This window comes from Copadichromis virginalis, linkage group LG7, assembly GCF_057382275.1.
Source record: "Copadichromis virginalis isolate Kocher_CV1m ecotype Utaka linkage group LG7, C_Virginalis_male_GT1.1, whole genome shotgun sequence".
NCBI classification, from domain to species: domain Eukaryota; kingdom Metazoa; phylum Chordata; class Actinopteri; order Cichliformes; family Cichlidae; genus Copadichromis; species Copadichromis virginalis.
Window position 1 is genome coordinate 8,533,548 of NC_140624.1, and position 15,986 is coordinate 8,549,533.

Consider the following 15,986-nt stretch of genomic DNA (forward strand, 5'->3'; position numbering starts at 1 on the left):
ACCCTTTTGTGTAAACACATACTTCTGGTTTTGTCACAGCCAAGCTAAAGGTTTGAAAAGTTGTCTACAGGCCAATGGGTGATCTCATATTAGCTATGCCCATTTCTTTTTATATATACAATGCACTGTCAACATTTAGCTAGCTTGGCTAATCATCCTTATAGACTGTATTACCAGTATGTTGGCTAGGTTGTTCAACATTTTTATGTTTAGCATGAATGCATGCAAGTATCATGAAATGTTAAAGAAATTCATGCTATTTTTGCATATACAGTAATCTCAACACTGAATAGAAATGTAGTTTATTGCATGTCAGGTCTGTTTGTGTGTGAATGACGTGTATTCTCTCAAACAATAAGATAATCATTTACTATACAAAACAGGGTTTTTCATTCTCTTTTAGGAGTAATAATGATGAACAGCAAGTGCAAATTTTCCATATAGTTTTAGGATTAAAGTGAATTCTTACTGCACATTGTTAGAAACAAACTTGGGTCTCCATTTATCAAACACTGAGAAACTGCAAAATGCCAAAACATCAGAAGAACAAAGTCACGAAACTGAACTCACCACCTATTTTGTCCCATTATGAGCTCAGAGCTTCATAAATAATGAAGCTGATATATTAGTGCATCACAAACAGATGGTGAACTAAGACTGTTTCAGACAAAGAGAGCGAGTAAAGCGGTGACACGGTGCAGTCATTCAGCAACAGCAAATACATACAAGCAACAAAAACAGTGAGACTCGGTACATTAACTATGATCTTCTGTCAAACCCATCGATACATTCTGGCAGTGCACCTCTTTTCGCATTGCATAGCTGACACAAAACCCTTCACATATCAAAGTAAACTACATAAGCTGAGTCATGGTTTGCACAGATGGATTTGCAAGGAAAGGATCGGGACAGGGTGCAGGAGGGATAGAAGCTGATATGTGTATTTAATGTTCCTTTAACACAGCACTAGTTGAGCCATTGGTTTTGATCTGTGGTTTCTATGGTTTACTAAGCTTATTACTTTATAATACATGTCATGACAGAGTCACTTTATCAGCAGATATTTATTGATGGTTCATTTTGTGTCAGCTGGTTTGAGATTTAAAAATCTAAAAAGTTTTAGTTTAGCAGTTTGCAAATTTCTTTTTAAATGAATCTTCATATATCACAGTTGAATGGATGTGCTGACCAAGGATGAAAAAAAAAGAGGATGGTGTCTTGAGGTACATATGATGCTGCTGCTTCTGACACAGATCAGTTTTGTAAAATTTAAGTCCTTTGTCCCTCGTGCCGTCTCACTGGTACCGCTCCTGGTAGTCCCCGTTCTCATAATGCTCCTCCTCCTCTTGCATGGTAACTCCTCTCTTCTTTTTCCAGCCCTGTTTTCGACCGGACGAATTGTCTGTTGTTCCGTAAGTCTTTTTGGGAGCCACCATGTTCTCGCAAGTGAGCTCTGACTCCTCAGCCAGCTCGTCCTCATCAATAATGCCACATTTATCCTCACTTGTGCTCTCAGGGTTGGCCCATTCCTGCTCCTCTCCTGAAGCGAAGATAGCGTAAAAGATGACCCCTGAGTAATGCACCATGGCTGCAATAATAAAGACATTCTGCCACTCCAGACGAGTCTGTAGGGAGATGAAGAGAGTCAATGAATTTTCTGTCAGAGGAAGAATTACTGATATTTCACTGATGTACCACTGAGGTAATGCTGTAAATCAGCTCCCTTACTCATGGCACTGAAAGTCCTACAGTTGCAATGTGTATAATAAATTTAACATTGCCATAAATTTTTAACATCCTTTGATAGGTGCAAGATTACATACAGCAATTCAATGAGCCACAAAACACTCATTCCTCATATCATTTATATACGAAATGGGAAGAAACATGTCAGTGCGTCTTGTAATGTTCTGTGTATATATTTTAGAATAGGGGACAAAGAAAAACAAAAACTATATTGTTATAGGAGGGAAAAATACCTTGTGTTTAGTCATAGCGCCAACAATTAGCGGGCACACCATTCCAGACAGCGTTCCCACCCCATTGGAAATACCCATCAGGATGCTGGCGTAGCGAGGAGCAATATCCAGATGATTGACATTGAAACCTGACAAGACAGTGCACACAGTGTAAACATACTTATAACACAAATTTTCATTTTTACGGCATTTGAATACTTTGTGTGCCTAAACCTCCTTCAGACTCACATTATTGGTCAAAAAACACAAATCTTTAGAGCTTTATTTTGACCCCAGCCATAAATCTCTAAGGTTTATCGTGCATGCTTGTTTTGTTTTACTGCTATGAAATTGACCATATCTGTTAACAGATATGATCACAAGGTAAAAACAATACCAGCTTTCCTGCTGTGGCTGGTAAAGATGTAATAACTTTTTGAAAGGTCTTTCAGAATCTAGAAAAAGCAATATAAAACACAAGACAAATAAAGATCTGCAACATCCTGCACACCTTTGTGCACCTTTATCATTTATGCAGTCAAGCTCAAAGTCTTAAATTAAAAGCAAAACACTAAACGTCAAATACCTGAGATGGCAAATCCACTAAAGCCTACAGCCAACACAAGGAAGGAGATGGCGACACCTCGAGTGTGAGAAAACCCGACCACCAACAGTAGCGTAGCCTCCATACCGAACCCTGTGAGAAAAAGTTCTTTATTAATTAATCACATTATGTACTAGACAACACCAGGTCTTTGTAAGAAATGTATCCCCAGCTTCCCAACCTACTGACCTAATGGAAAAAATGGGAATGCTAGAGGGAATGCCAGTGACACCATTCAAGTAGATATACTGGAAAACATAGAAACATGTTCGGCATACGGTGGTCTAAAGGGTATGTTAGTTGCTTTCCTAAATCAAAATGAAAGGAACTAGTAATTAAATGATTTTTCATACTATTTTTTTTCCAGTAATTTACTCACATTGTTGCAGTGTTATAGGCTAACAATTTTAAAAGTTGGATCAGTCCTGGATCTAGCGTGCACAATGTTTTATTTGTAATATAATTATTTTATATTAATATTATTCACAGTGCTTAACAAGACCACCATACGTGTTTTATACGTGTTGGCTTTTTTGCCCCTGAAAAAAACCTAAACAATAATACATTTTTAAGCAATGTTTTGTTTTGTTTTTAAATGCCAGCAAATATGGTGCAAATTAAAAGTCATGTATGAAAATTTATTTTTAAACAAATATGTTTAAATATTTGTTTAAATTCACTTTTTTTCTTTTTCTTTTTCTTTAAAGTGAATTTTCTGGCATTTTCAAAAAAAAATATTTCAGGCTTTACAAGGTTCAAAAATGTAGGAATGACCAAACAGTAAATCATTACAGAAAATGACTTTCTTCTATGTTATTTTTGTGTTTAGTACAAAATGCCAAAATCTGATCGTTGGGATTAACAGAAAAACGATGTGTTTACACTGATGTACCTCCACAGTTCATGAGTTTCCTCACGTTAGTGGTAGACATGATTTTGTTGCTGCGTAAGTAGTCAGCCAGCTGTCCTCCAATAGGAACAACAATTGTCATCACCATGTGGGGGACAGCAGACAGGATCCCCACCTGTACGTAATTAAGGTTAGAATATTTTGAACCTAAGAAATATTGAATGGATCTTTGTGGACATTTTCTGTAACTGTGGTTGTTATTGTAAGGCCAACCTTGCTGATGGGGAATCCAAATACTTCCTCAAAATACGCTGGCTGGCTGATGAGAAGCAGGTAGAAGGTCCAGCTCCGGCAGAAGTTGGCCACAATGATCGCATAGACAGGCATGGAGGTGAAAAAGCGACGCCACGGAGTTTTGAATTTCTATAACCGGAGATAAGGAGTCAGTGTGTACTGCATATAGACGGTCAGCTCACTAAATTTTTGGACACTGATACAGCTTTTGTAGTTTCTCCTCTGTGCACCACCACGTTGGATTTTAAATCAAACAAGATGTGATCAAAATTCAGAGTTTCAGCTTTAATTAATAGGGTTCAGCCATTCTGTTGTGTGTGGATGTGTGTGTCAGTATAGATGCAGTAGACACACCTCGGTTACACTCAGTTTGTGCATTGTTTCACCGATGGTGGACTCTATGTACGTCCTCTCTTCGTCTGTGATTGTAGGATGGTCAGCAGGACTTCCATAAGCTAGCAGGAGCCACAGCGTGTACCATAATATCCCAAAAACACCTTTTCACAAAACAACAGTGGCAACAGGTGAATTCACGCATTCGTACACATGTACCCTTAGAGAAGCTTATCTTGGCAGTCAAAGACTTTGTAAAGTATGAAAGAGTAGCTTGAGGGCAGGACAGATTAATTACTCCAAGTCCAGACCTCATTTGGACCACAAGAATTTCTCATTATTAAAAAATGAAACAAGTGTGAGACATACAGCCCAGACAGGAAAATGTTAATTTACATCAATAAATCATGAGATGGTATCACATCAGAACCAGAGTAGCTCTTTTATTAAAACACGTTTGCCAAAGTGTGAATTTAATGTGAGTGCTAATCATTCCAATCAAACTCAAAAGCAGAGCAGATAAGGCTTATTGTGCAATGCATAAAAACGCCAGAGAACAGCGTGACAGTCGAGGATGTTTAAAGCCACTTTTCGTGACATTAAGTTGTGCTTTCAACATTTCATTTACAGTCTATCCAGCCATTCATTTAATTCATATAGACCTAATAATGTCTAACTAACAGCATATTACTATTGTCACACCTTTCATCTGCTCTAATAATCTACCTATGAATATTGGTAACCATTTAATAATGAAGACTTTCTCATTTTCATTTGAGTTTGCAGTGAATCATGTTCATACATTAACATTAATTAATAGATTTTTAGATTTTAGATTCTGTTCGATATAAAGTAACAATCTGGCAGCTCCAAAGTCTGATTTTTACAACTTTTAGAAAGGGTGAGCAGTTCTTTCAGATCACTGCTGATTGCTTTCCTCCTTGGCGTTGTGTGAAAACACACACCTGAATGCTCCAGACCAGCACAGTGCCAAAGCATCAGTTAATCGAGCGCTGGCAGCTACTTACCCACTGATTAGTTTTTTGTTTTTCACACACCGTTTCTGTAGTGCTACATGATGGGGTTTTTATGTGTAAAAACCTTAAACCTTAGAACTGACAGAGGAGGTACTTTCTTTTTCTTCAAGCATTTCTGAAGCATTTCTTATTTTTTACTTACTCTTACATTGATCAAACATCAGCCTTACCATAAACATAGAAGACCGAAGACCAGCCGACGTACTGAACGAGCACTCCGGCTAAAGGCATGGCAATCACTGCTCCTGCATAGGATCCTGGGAACAATGGATGTCAGATGTCATTGCCAGTGTATTATCATTCCAGCTGTGATATTCAAATATGATGTTTGATGTTGCTTCTTGCACATTTTTTCCCTTACGCAATCTTAAACAAGGCCTAACCTAAATTGTTATGTTGCTGCAATGACTCTAACACAACAAAACTACCCTGCACAGTGAAGATGTGTCAACAAAAACATCAAAGAAACACATTAGTTTCATTGAATAAATGCTGTCAAAATCAGTCATTAACACTGCCATTACAGAGAGGGTGTTTTAGTGCATTTTCTATTATCTGACAGATTCATGAACGCTGTTGTTTTGAATAGAGCCAGGAGCGTGAGAGTGCTTTTGGACAGTGAGCAAGGTGACACTTCATTTAGGTGAATAGAGGGAGAAGCTCCTTCAGATTACGCAGATGAGCTGTGCTCATTTGCAGACAATGTCAAGAGTGTTTTGATGCATGGGTTGTCATGGTACCAATTTAAAGTGCAACATGGTGATTTAATTTCAGCAGACACAACAAGGGGACCGGATCTGCGAAACAAAAAAATGAGCTCTCTCACGTCCATTTGCTGGCCGATTGTGTGACACGTGTAGCACAAATAGAATCCGCAGACAATTTTCACAAGAAGAATCACAGGCATCACCCACCACAGAATGAAGTTGTTGCCAGTCGACTTCGTTCAAGAGGAGGCGCCCATTTGGACCACATCCCATGACATGCTGGGTAGGTAACACCCTAGCAGGGACATGGTGTGGGAGTTGGGAAAGATCAAAGACTGATAAGGTGGAAATGCTTCAGAGCAATAGTTTGACATTTTGGGTAACATTCTCTGTTTTCTTGCAGTGAGTTTGATCATTTCATTGATAATCTTCTTTAAATATGTACGGTAAATAAAAAGCCAGAAACTGGTTAAATGCTTAGTGTAATTCCTCTAAAGATGACAGATGATAGATTTTAACTTGGGTTAGTGCAAAAACCAAGAGTATTAGGGTCGTTGAAGTAATACTTTGGGGTTATTTTTTCTCAGAATTTTTACTTTTGTCCGATAACTGTGATAAAAGTCAGATTTCTGACGTTTTTTGCAAAAAAAAAGGTCATAAGTTATTTTCTTTTTTTACCCCATTGGCTCAAATCTTCTTCTGTATACAACAGAAAGCTCCACAGTTGAAAATAAACCCAAGGTAGAAAACTCTACCCACACACTCACATATGAAAAGCTCACAGTTGTCATTTAGTCGTTTAACTGGACCTCTCAATTCTATTTTTGTGTTGGTGCCAGTTGGAGCATTTCTAACTGAGTCATTTGGAGTGCATTTTGCTAACATAGCCAAAAAGTCCAGATGTTAAATTACAGCATTTAATGTAATTTTACTGAGCACCGTATATCTATGTGATATACCCATTAGAGCCTATGGCTAGACCAATGCTCCCCTATTTTGCTAGTGGTTGCTTATGGTTGCACCCCCCCAATTTAAACATGCCTACTTCTAGTGCCAGCAACGCGAGATAGTTCAGCCTCAATGCTGACGAATAAAAATGCAAAGAGTCTGCACCTCACATAAGCATCTGGTACATTTTGTTTTCCCCATACCAAAACAGGCAAGCTGCGACAAAACAAATATTCAGATTTTTACAAATGTCAAACTACTCATTGTTTTCCCTCACATTTGGTCCCCCCCTCTTCTTACCTCCACTAAGCCCTGAAGGATGCGAACAAACATGACGCAGCCGTAGTGCGTTCTGGCTGCAGATGGGATGAACATATTGAGCAGTGATGTCAGGAAAATGGCAGCTCCGAACACCCTGCAGAAAAACTGGAATGTCATCATTTTGTACCATTGGTGAAAAGGAGTAAGTCTGGATAACTTAATCTTCGTAATAATCAAACACACTTTCCAGGAATTGTACTTTTTCGATACAACCAGCAAAGCTTTGGATAAGTTTAAAATAAAGATGTGAAGCAGAGAATGAGCCAGGTTGCTTGGAAAATCAGTTTAAAATGAGAAATACATTTCACAGACAAGTTTCCAAACTTTAACCCTGTATTTTCATACAGTCTGTTTTTAATATATAAGAGAAAACCGTGGATCCAATTAAGGTCCACAAGGTCTGTGAAGCATAAAAACAAAACAAAGACTTGCAACCCAGTGTTTGCAAAGCTGCTGCAGATGCCTGATATTGGCAGGCAGTATGTCTCCACACTAACTGGCGGTCAAAGCATCTCAGTCGGCTTTATAATGAGACATATCTCGCACCTCTGTCTTTCACTGCCTCAGATAAAGACATCCCATTCAATCCACAAGTTTCTGCTTTATCGCCACAGTGCCGCTTATAGCTCCCCCTCTCTTTTCTCCTTCGCCCCCCCTTCTCTGTTTCCAAAACAGTGTGTAAGTGACACTTGTAATATTCCAGCGGCTGGTGTTTCAGAAAGAAATCAGAGGCAGGATCTTTCATTATTAACTCTGTCAGTGGCGTGTCCTCTTTTCCTGTGAAGCTTTTATTACAGGACTGCTATCTGCTCCATCAACACCGCTCACCACACCGTACAGTGTTAACCCTTTATCCACACGGACTGAGGAGGATCCTGAATAAAAATACTGGATTTTTGGGATTTTTTCTTTGTGATCCTGTCTTAAAGGGGACCTGTTATGCTCACTTGGAATTCTATATTTTTATTCTTGGACTCTTCTAGCATAATTTTGTATGATTTGTGATTGTTTACAATAATACGTATTTACTTTATCGGCCTGGGGCAGTTCCTAAGTGCATCCAGTCTATTAAATAAGCTGTTTTATTTCGCTTACTCGTCACTTAAAGCCACATTTCTTCTGATTGGCTGTCCTTCATAAACAGCAGTGCACCTGAGAGGACTGTATTAGGCACATCCTCTGTCCCTGACATCATAGAGTGCCAAACAATAGAAAAACAACCTAAAAAGGAGCATTTAGAGCAGTCTAAGTAGTTTTTCATTCAAAAGGATTTCTTCTATACACAATAAAGGTATAATAAATACCTTTAACAATTAGGGCTGCAGCAAGTTCATCTTCATTATAAACAGCATAGTTTTTCCCCATAATGCACTGTGGTCAACAACCCAAAGTTATTTTTGGTACTCTTTAATTCACAAGTGCTCCAAAGTAGTATAATGAAACTGCTTGTTCTCTAAAATGACCAAAAGTGTAAAATCGAGTAATGATGTGAAGCAGGGACTGCAATGTTGCTGTGAAACTAGAGACTAGTCATGAAGTGTATTCGACCTGTTGGCGGACAGCTTGTTGGAGATGAAACCACCGGGGATTTGAGTGACGATGTAGCCCCAGAAGAAGGAGCCGTGGATCAGCCCCACCGTCTCTGGGTCCCAGTTAAACTGAGCTTTCTGCAAAGAGGGGAAAATGCAACAGGGAGGTTTTATAAATTAATCTTTTTATGAAAGACACATCACTATCATTTTCTTAAAATTCAGTGGTGAACTCATAAACAATAATGCACCCGTACTCCATTCAAGAGATAAAGGGTTTCTCTGCGGTCTTGATCAATTTTCAGATATGTTTCAGTTTGGTGCTTTGAATTTTTTTCAATTATTATTGCTTCAGTTCTGAAGCAAGATCTAACAGTGTCTCAAGACACTGGCAATATCACAGACAAGCCCATAAAGGCGTGAATCAAACTGGTAAACAGCAGTTTTGTCAATGTTGTCAGGGGTGGAATGGAGAGATACGGAGATCTTCTACCTGAAGCACCGGGGTCCCATTTATATAGACGGTGTTGTTGTTAACCATCTCCACGATGGCCACACCAAGATTGCATCGAATGCCGAAGGAGATGCAGAAGCCCAGGCCGCTGAGGATGGCGATGATATAACGCTTAGGCAGGCCGCCACAGCTGCAGTCCAGCAGCGGCGCGGGGCGTGGCGTTGATGCCACCGGTCTCCCATCCTCTGTCAGCTCAATATTCCCCTCTTCTTCCACATTACTGCCATCTATTTTCCTGCAGAGCAAAAATCAGTCAGAAGTTGTGTGTTCAAAATATCATCTTCAAAAATATATTTCTTTATCTCCACATTCTTCTTATAATTTTAGTGTCTCGTGGACTCGACACGATGGGAATCTTTTAAAGTTTAATTTGTTTGAGACGAGATTACACAGAATGCGGCTTTGTGTGTGGACTTTCTTGGTAACTCGTGTGATGACAAAAGTAGATCAGTAACAAAGCCACATCCTGCAGAGGAAAAAGGAGAAGAAAGCCAGCAAACTGCTTTTTTCAAATGCATCCCCTCTGCTTGTTCCGCCACCCAGGATCCACCGTTTCAGTGCCCCCTCCTCTCATCTGCCTGCAGAAGATTTATTATTTAGTGCAGTTCTCCTCCAGCGAGAAACAACCAAGACTGTACGAATGTATGAGGCTGGAGATCTACATGTACTCACAAACTATAGGCCTATTTCACCACTCGCGCAATGCTCTAAGATACATTAAAAAAAATCTTAAAGGATTATATAAATTTATCACAAATAACAATGACAATATTAATTTAGACCTAACAGAACTACAACATGCACTAATAGAGACTGCTGAGTAACTGAATATAAGGAATATGCCATTTGGGTATTTAGAGATTTAGAGAAGTCCGTTGAGATCATTGATAATAAATGACTATTATTTATTAATAAATTTAAATAGATACAATCTATCTATCCTCACTGCTGTCTGTGTTTGTGATTGAGGAGCTACAGTGATGACAGCTGGTGTGTACAGTCACTGAGGAATATCTCAAGGAATAACATTTTTTAAAGTGTTCTAAGTTTTGCCATATTGAAATATAATGAATTAGATGTGTTGTTTGCGACACTGCAAAATTGCATTTGAAGTCCTGAAATGAAAATGTTGCAAAAGCAAAAGGAAGTCATTGTCAGGAAAACATGAAAGTACTCAAAAAATGTCCCCCTGACTCATTCTACTTATAAATATTATATGAGCACGTTATTGTAACCATGCATTTATTTCACAACTGAATTTTGGTGTTGCAGGTGGTTTTGGGTAGAGCTCAATTATATGACCAACTAAAACTAATTCTTATTATCTGTTTTATAATATGGATTAATATGTTCTATATTATTCACCAAACATTACTGCCATATATGGACTTCCACTTTTTAAAATTGTGTGGAGCCTGTCATGTATATCTTTTGTGGTTTTTTGCTTGTTTTGTTTTTTTTAAATTAAGACATTACTGAAACTAATTCAGATGTTTATCTCATTGTCACAGACTTAGATAATTCTGTGTATTGTTGTGTGTATTGTCTAGAAATTTAGAATCTTTTTTTTAAAAAGTGAAGAATGTCCCTTTTCCACAAGTTCATAATATCTGTCACTTTGACACAAGAAAAAAAAGACTTTAAAGGAAATGTATTTAAATTTTCCTAAAATGCCTTTAATCTTCCTTATTCATGAAGATTCCTTCATCATACACAGACACACAGAGTCCTCTGTGAAATATGTATCAGATATGAAATATGCATTAATATCTTAAAATAAAATCTGTGATTACATCATCAACATTGCTTGGGAAGCAAAAGAATAAAATATTTATTTATCGTCAGAATCTGGGGAGAACACGCCGGGCTTAATGTGCTCGCTCACAGTGTTGCATCCCTTTTACTGCAGATGCTTTATTCTTCTTATTTGAGCATTTTCACAAAGTCTCCACAGTTTCTTTATGCATGCAGTGCAGATTGCAGCTTATAAAGCATGCACAGACACTTCATGCCTTCTTCCCACCACTCGCCATTCAAACTCCACTCACCTTTGCAGTTTTCCCAGAGAGTCTCCCACTGTGTTTTTCACCTCTTCCTTCCCTGGTTTAAACACCTGCTCCTTCAACCCTGCTAAACCAAAAGGCATTGTTGTTCTCCGGGGGGTTTTCTCCTCACCTTTTATCCCAAAATAGAGTCTTGATACCTCAAGAGGTACCCTTTGTTCTGAGCAGGGACACAAAAATCCACTAAAAGCTGTTCCTCATTCCTTGAGTTTGTGGCACTGAGGATTGGCTCCACCTTTCAGTGGTACCAGGAGTCCCTCAGAGGTAAGAAGGAGTTTTGGTATGGGATACTAAAGTATTCATCAGTTACCAAAGCACCGTTTGGTCAGAGCATCTGGAACTTGTTTCATCTCTGAGAGATCCATCCAGGACTGACCAGAGAGGCAGGAAGCAAATGAAAGGGTAGAATCCAGTTTTTAGTTTCTAGGCATTGTGGTCTCTTTTTTGTCTGCAGCTGAACTGAATGAGCTGCTTAGATCTCCTCTCCATCTCATAACCTATCCATTCCTGATGAGGAGGGGCAGGTGCAGCTGGTTTTCAAAACCCAGCCCCTCGCTTTTACACATCATCATCTTCAACATCACCTCCCTGTGCCACCCCTTGAAGCTACTTGGGTTCATCTGATAGTAGGCCAGTGGACAAACTATTAAATATGAATGAGCTTGACATGTTGCACTGAGGAGAGACAGGAGTAACTGGACGTGTGTGGTGTAAAGTGGGAGCAGCTGAAACCTAAGACAGAGCCATCGAGGATCAGGTTTTATATCCTGTTCTCTGCCGGTTTTGTGCCTAAATTTAGTAGGAAAGGAAAGGAAATAAGAACTGCTGCAACAAGGCTGGTGCCAGCAACAGTACCATATTTCTAACCCATTGGACACTAATGGGCATTTCTGTGAAATACTTACTGTGTGAGAGTGAATTTTCTTCTTTGCCCGTCATTAAATATGCAGCATTTTAAAAACAAATACATTGAGATTTTAAAATTTAAACAGCAGACTGGTGGGTGTTGGCCTGAACCCAGAGAGTCTGTCATAACTCTTGAAAAGTGACTGAACAGGGTAATTCTGGCACTCGTGCCATTTATTTACTGCATACACAGAGTAAGAGCTCAGCCCCCAGTGAAATTCTTTCAACAAATAATGTTCCTTTTACTAGAAATGTCGCAGCTCCTAGTTTCAGATTTCTTATGTTTTTATTAACATTTTATGATGCAATTTTAGGTTGATTGATGATATAATAATCTTTATTAGTCTCACTACATTTTTTTTGTTACAACTCAATCTAAAGAAATAATAATAATAAAGAAATAAGATATGCATAATAGATGGGGTGACTACAACAGAATATTCCAAACATAATATCTGTAAAAATATCTAAACTCTCAGATTAAACTGGATACTGTAGATTCATCTTGGAAGTAAGAAAGAAATTTCTGAATATGAAGGCTTCTCTTCATTTCTAAACAAGTAATTCCTGCCACCTAGTGGCCAGAATGGGGAACTGACGTGAGACAAAAGTAACGTATATGTTTACACCGATGAGTTGAATGTGAGATCAATGTTATACGTAATTTTCTTCAGGGATTGCTGAATTTACATCCCAATATGCTTATGTTCACATAAAAGGGAAAAAAACTTTTTAGTCCTGCCCCTGCAACACTGAAAAACATCGCAGATTCCCGGAAGCTTGCAACTGATTTTAGTCCAAAGTTGTAAATCTGACAAGTCCATTACTTGTCAGAAACAAACTACTAGTCAGTGGCTGATGATTAAATTCCATTTGTCACATCTGACCTCTTGCAGGCATGCAGCTGGACCTCCTGCAGTTCACTTACTGTCCTGAAATTAGGAAGGATGATGCATTCATTTACCTCCTGTACGGATTCCAGAATCCTGGAAGCACTGTAAAGGTGGTATTTTTTGACTTTTTCAATTTCTTCAGCAAAATTCAGCTGGCACTGCTGAGGGACAAGCTGGAAGGAGCAGGAGTTGATGTTGATGTTACTGCATGAGCAATTGACTACATCATCAAGAGACCACAGTATGTGAGGCTTCCGAATTGTGTGTCTGAAGTGGTGGTATGTAGCACGGGGGGTCCTCAGGTGATGGTGCTCTCTTCCTTCCTCTTTACGCTCTTTACACTGGACCATGTATGTATAAGTCCACCTAAAGTTCGATGATACAGCCATTGTTGGATTTGTATCTCAGGGTAACAATGTAGAGAACAGGAGGGTCATCACTGAATGACCAAGTACAGTGTTTTGGCAGTAAACTATTTTTTTTGTTTTTTTGTTTTTTAATTTCCAATATATCTCTAATTGACTTTTCTCCCTGTCCCTTGTGCTGCTCCAACAAGTGAATTCCCACTGAGGGAGTAATAAAGTTTATGTCTACAGCCAGCACAGTGCCAATAAGTAACAAGAAGAACAAGAAGATTGACAATGGAGTGTCATAATTGTATTACTTCACCACTATCTAATCCAAGTCTTTAATCTCAAATTTTATTTCAATTGTGGATTGTTTTTTGCCATGAACCAACATAAAGCCAATGGACAGGATGTGGTTCAGGATGGTTTACAGTTAAGTGAGAGAAACACCTGAGCCTAGAAGTGACATCTCATTTACTGATGACTCCTCCACACCTGGATCACCTGTCAATATGCTTGGAAATCTTTTGCCATGTCATCATCATTTCAAAGAATAATAAGCAAGCTTCTACCTCAATCTTGTTTTTATGGATTTTAAATGTTTTGACAAATGTGAAGCTAGAGACACCAGCAACCATATTGAAATGTCTTCAGAGGCCAGTACAGGTGACACAGAGGGAAATGTAAAACTGCTGGCTAAGGATAAACATAATTTCTGTAAAATAATAATTCACATTGGCAGCAATGATACCCAGAGGTCACTAAAATTAATTGAATCGGTGTGTAACTTTGCCAAAAACAATGTCATACTCTGTAGTTTTCTCTGGTCCCCTCCCCAAAACTGACCAGGGGTGACATGTTTAGGCCCATATTCTCCTTAAATTGCTGTCTGAGTGGTGTCCAATAAAATGATCTGGGCTTTATAGATAATTGGGAAACTTTCTGGAGGAAACCTGGTCTTGTTAAGAGACACAGCATCCATCCCACTTTAGATGACGCAGCAGTCATTTCTTAAAATCATGACCAGAGATAAAGGCCCAGGAACTGGACTAATGTCCTCCAGCATGTCCACGTTGCCGCAACAGCAGCGGGCGAGCACCCCCAGATATCCAGACTACCCGGAAGCAGAGTTGTAGACTTACACGCCAGACATGTTTATGTAAATGGAGAGTCCTCCTCAAACATTAAGTCTCATTATGCAGTTCCATAGGGTTCTGTGCTAGGACCAATTCTGCTTGCTTCCCTTAGACAGTATCATTAGAAGGTATAGCATACATTTTCACTGCTAAGTAGATGACACCCAACTGTATCTATGCAGTGGCTGCGCAGGACATGCAGGAGCGACAACCTCCAGCTCGTGCTAAGCAGGTCCTGATGGTGCGCAGACCTGTGGCTGAGATGTGACTAGCTGGGGCTGCAGAGGTCTCACAGCAGGCTCAGAGAATGGATGTCCTTCAGGGGAAACGGGACCCACTGGCTTGGTCTCAGAAGCTGGTGTGGAGGTCGCAGGTGGCTGAATTGGCTCTCCCAAGCCCCTAGCCCCCCTGTATTTATTTGGTATTGGATTGATACCAAAATGAGCAGTGACTGTTTACCTCCTGTTCTTCTCCAAAATCGACCACAATGCAGCCCCAGGCATCGTGTGAACAGTTCTTTGATTGCTTTGCTAATCCAACCAGAGGTAGACCTTTGTCCAAACACCTGCTGTCTCACTGGATTATAGAAGCTTACTCACTGGCATATAGCACCAAGGATCTTCAGCCAAGACACATAGGGTGTAATATACCATGCTATACGTGTTGTACCTTGTTTCTTTTCTTCAGGGAACCTAAGTTACAGACATATAACTGACATAATAGCTGGCTGTTTCTGATAACGATTGAAGCAAAATTCTCTGGTATTTCATAATCTGCTCCAATCTATATTAATGTAAATTGTGGAGGAAAATGGTTTTTTTGTATATTTAATTGGGGGTGCGGAAACTGTCTCTGCTTGCCTTTCTGTAAAACCACTGGTTTATGCATCATCGCTCCCACTGCAATTTATGGACACATAAAAAAAAAAAATCTATGTAATCATTTGTACACAGTATAGTATTTTGGACGATTTATACACTATTTTTTCCCTTTTTTCCCAATGTTTATCTCTAATTCACTTTCTTTTCCTGTCCCATGTGCTGATGTAACAAGTGAATTTCCCTGATGTGGGAGTAATAATCAAATCAAATCACTTTTATTGTCACATCACATGTGCAGGTACATTGGTACAGCACATGTGAGTGAAATTCTTGTGTGCGAGCTTCACAAGCAACAGAGTTGTGCAAATACAATAATGTAAACAAGCAAAATACAAGAATGGCTACATCTAAAACTAATAAATATATGTACAATATATAATAGTATATGCATTTCTATTATACATATTATACATAGACCTAATAAAGTCTTAGGTCTATGTTTACAGCCAGAATGGGTCCAATAAATAACAAGAGTATTGATCAATTGATCCAAGTATGTTATATTTTATTTTATTTGTTAATTGTTTTCTGAACTAATGTAAAGACAAAGGAAAGGATGTGGTGGATGTAGCGCAGGAGGTAGAGCAGGTCACTCACTAATCAGAAGGTTGGTCCCTGGCTATCCCAGTCTGCATGCCAGGTATCCTTGTGCAAGATACTAACCC

The 15,986-nt window shown here is 39.0% G+C and overlaps 1 protein-coding gene across 1 annotated transcript; it reads right to left on the minus strand.

Moving 5' to 3' along the window:
• Positions 1-154: 154 nt before the first annotated feature.
• slc17a8 (solute carrier family 17 member 8) lies at positions 155-11,300 on the minus strand. The gene is made up of 12 exons (XM_085461494.1): positions 11,144-11,300; positions 9,075-9,330; positions 8,601-8,719; positions 7,032-7,146; positions 5,991-6,078; positions 5,247-5,333; positions 4,061-4,203; positions 3,686-3,835; positions 3,455-3,587; positions 2,545-2,655; positions 1,980-2,107; positions 155-1,625 (listed from the first exon to the last, which is right to left on the minus strand). Exons 1-12 carry the CDS (start codon positions 11,239-11,241, stop codon positions 1,296-1,298), a joined length of 1,758 nt encoding a protein of 585 aa, XP_085317620.1. The 5' UTR covers positions 11,242-11,300; the 3' UTR covers positions 155-1,295.
• Positions 11,301-15,986: the final 4,686 nt, after the last annotated feature.

What these genes read in the sequence shown, in the direction of transcription:
- slc17a8 (XM_085461494.1), bottom strand. Translation starts at nt 11,241, where the DNA reads ATGCCTTTTGGTTTAGCAGGGTTGAAGGAGCAGGTGTTTAAACCAGGG. An exon ending in TCTCTGGGAAAACTGCAAAG is followed by an intron (nt 9,331 to 11,143) that starts GTGAGTGGAGTT and finishes TTTGCTCTGCAG; the next exon opens with GAAAATAGATGGCAGTAATG. An exon ending in GAAACTCATGAACTGTGGAG is followed by an intron (nt 2,656 to 3,454) that starts GTACATCAGTGT and finishes TTTTTCTCACAG; the next exon opens with GGTTCGGTATGGAGGCTACG.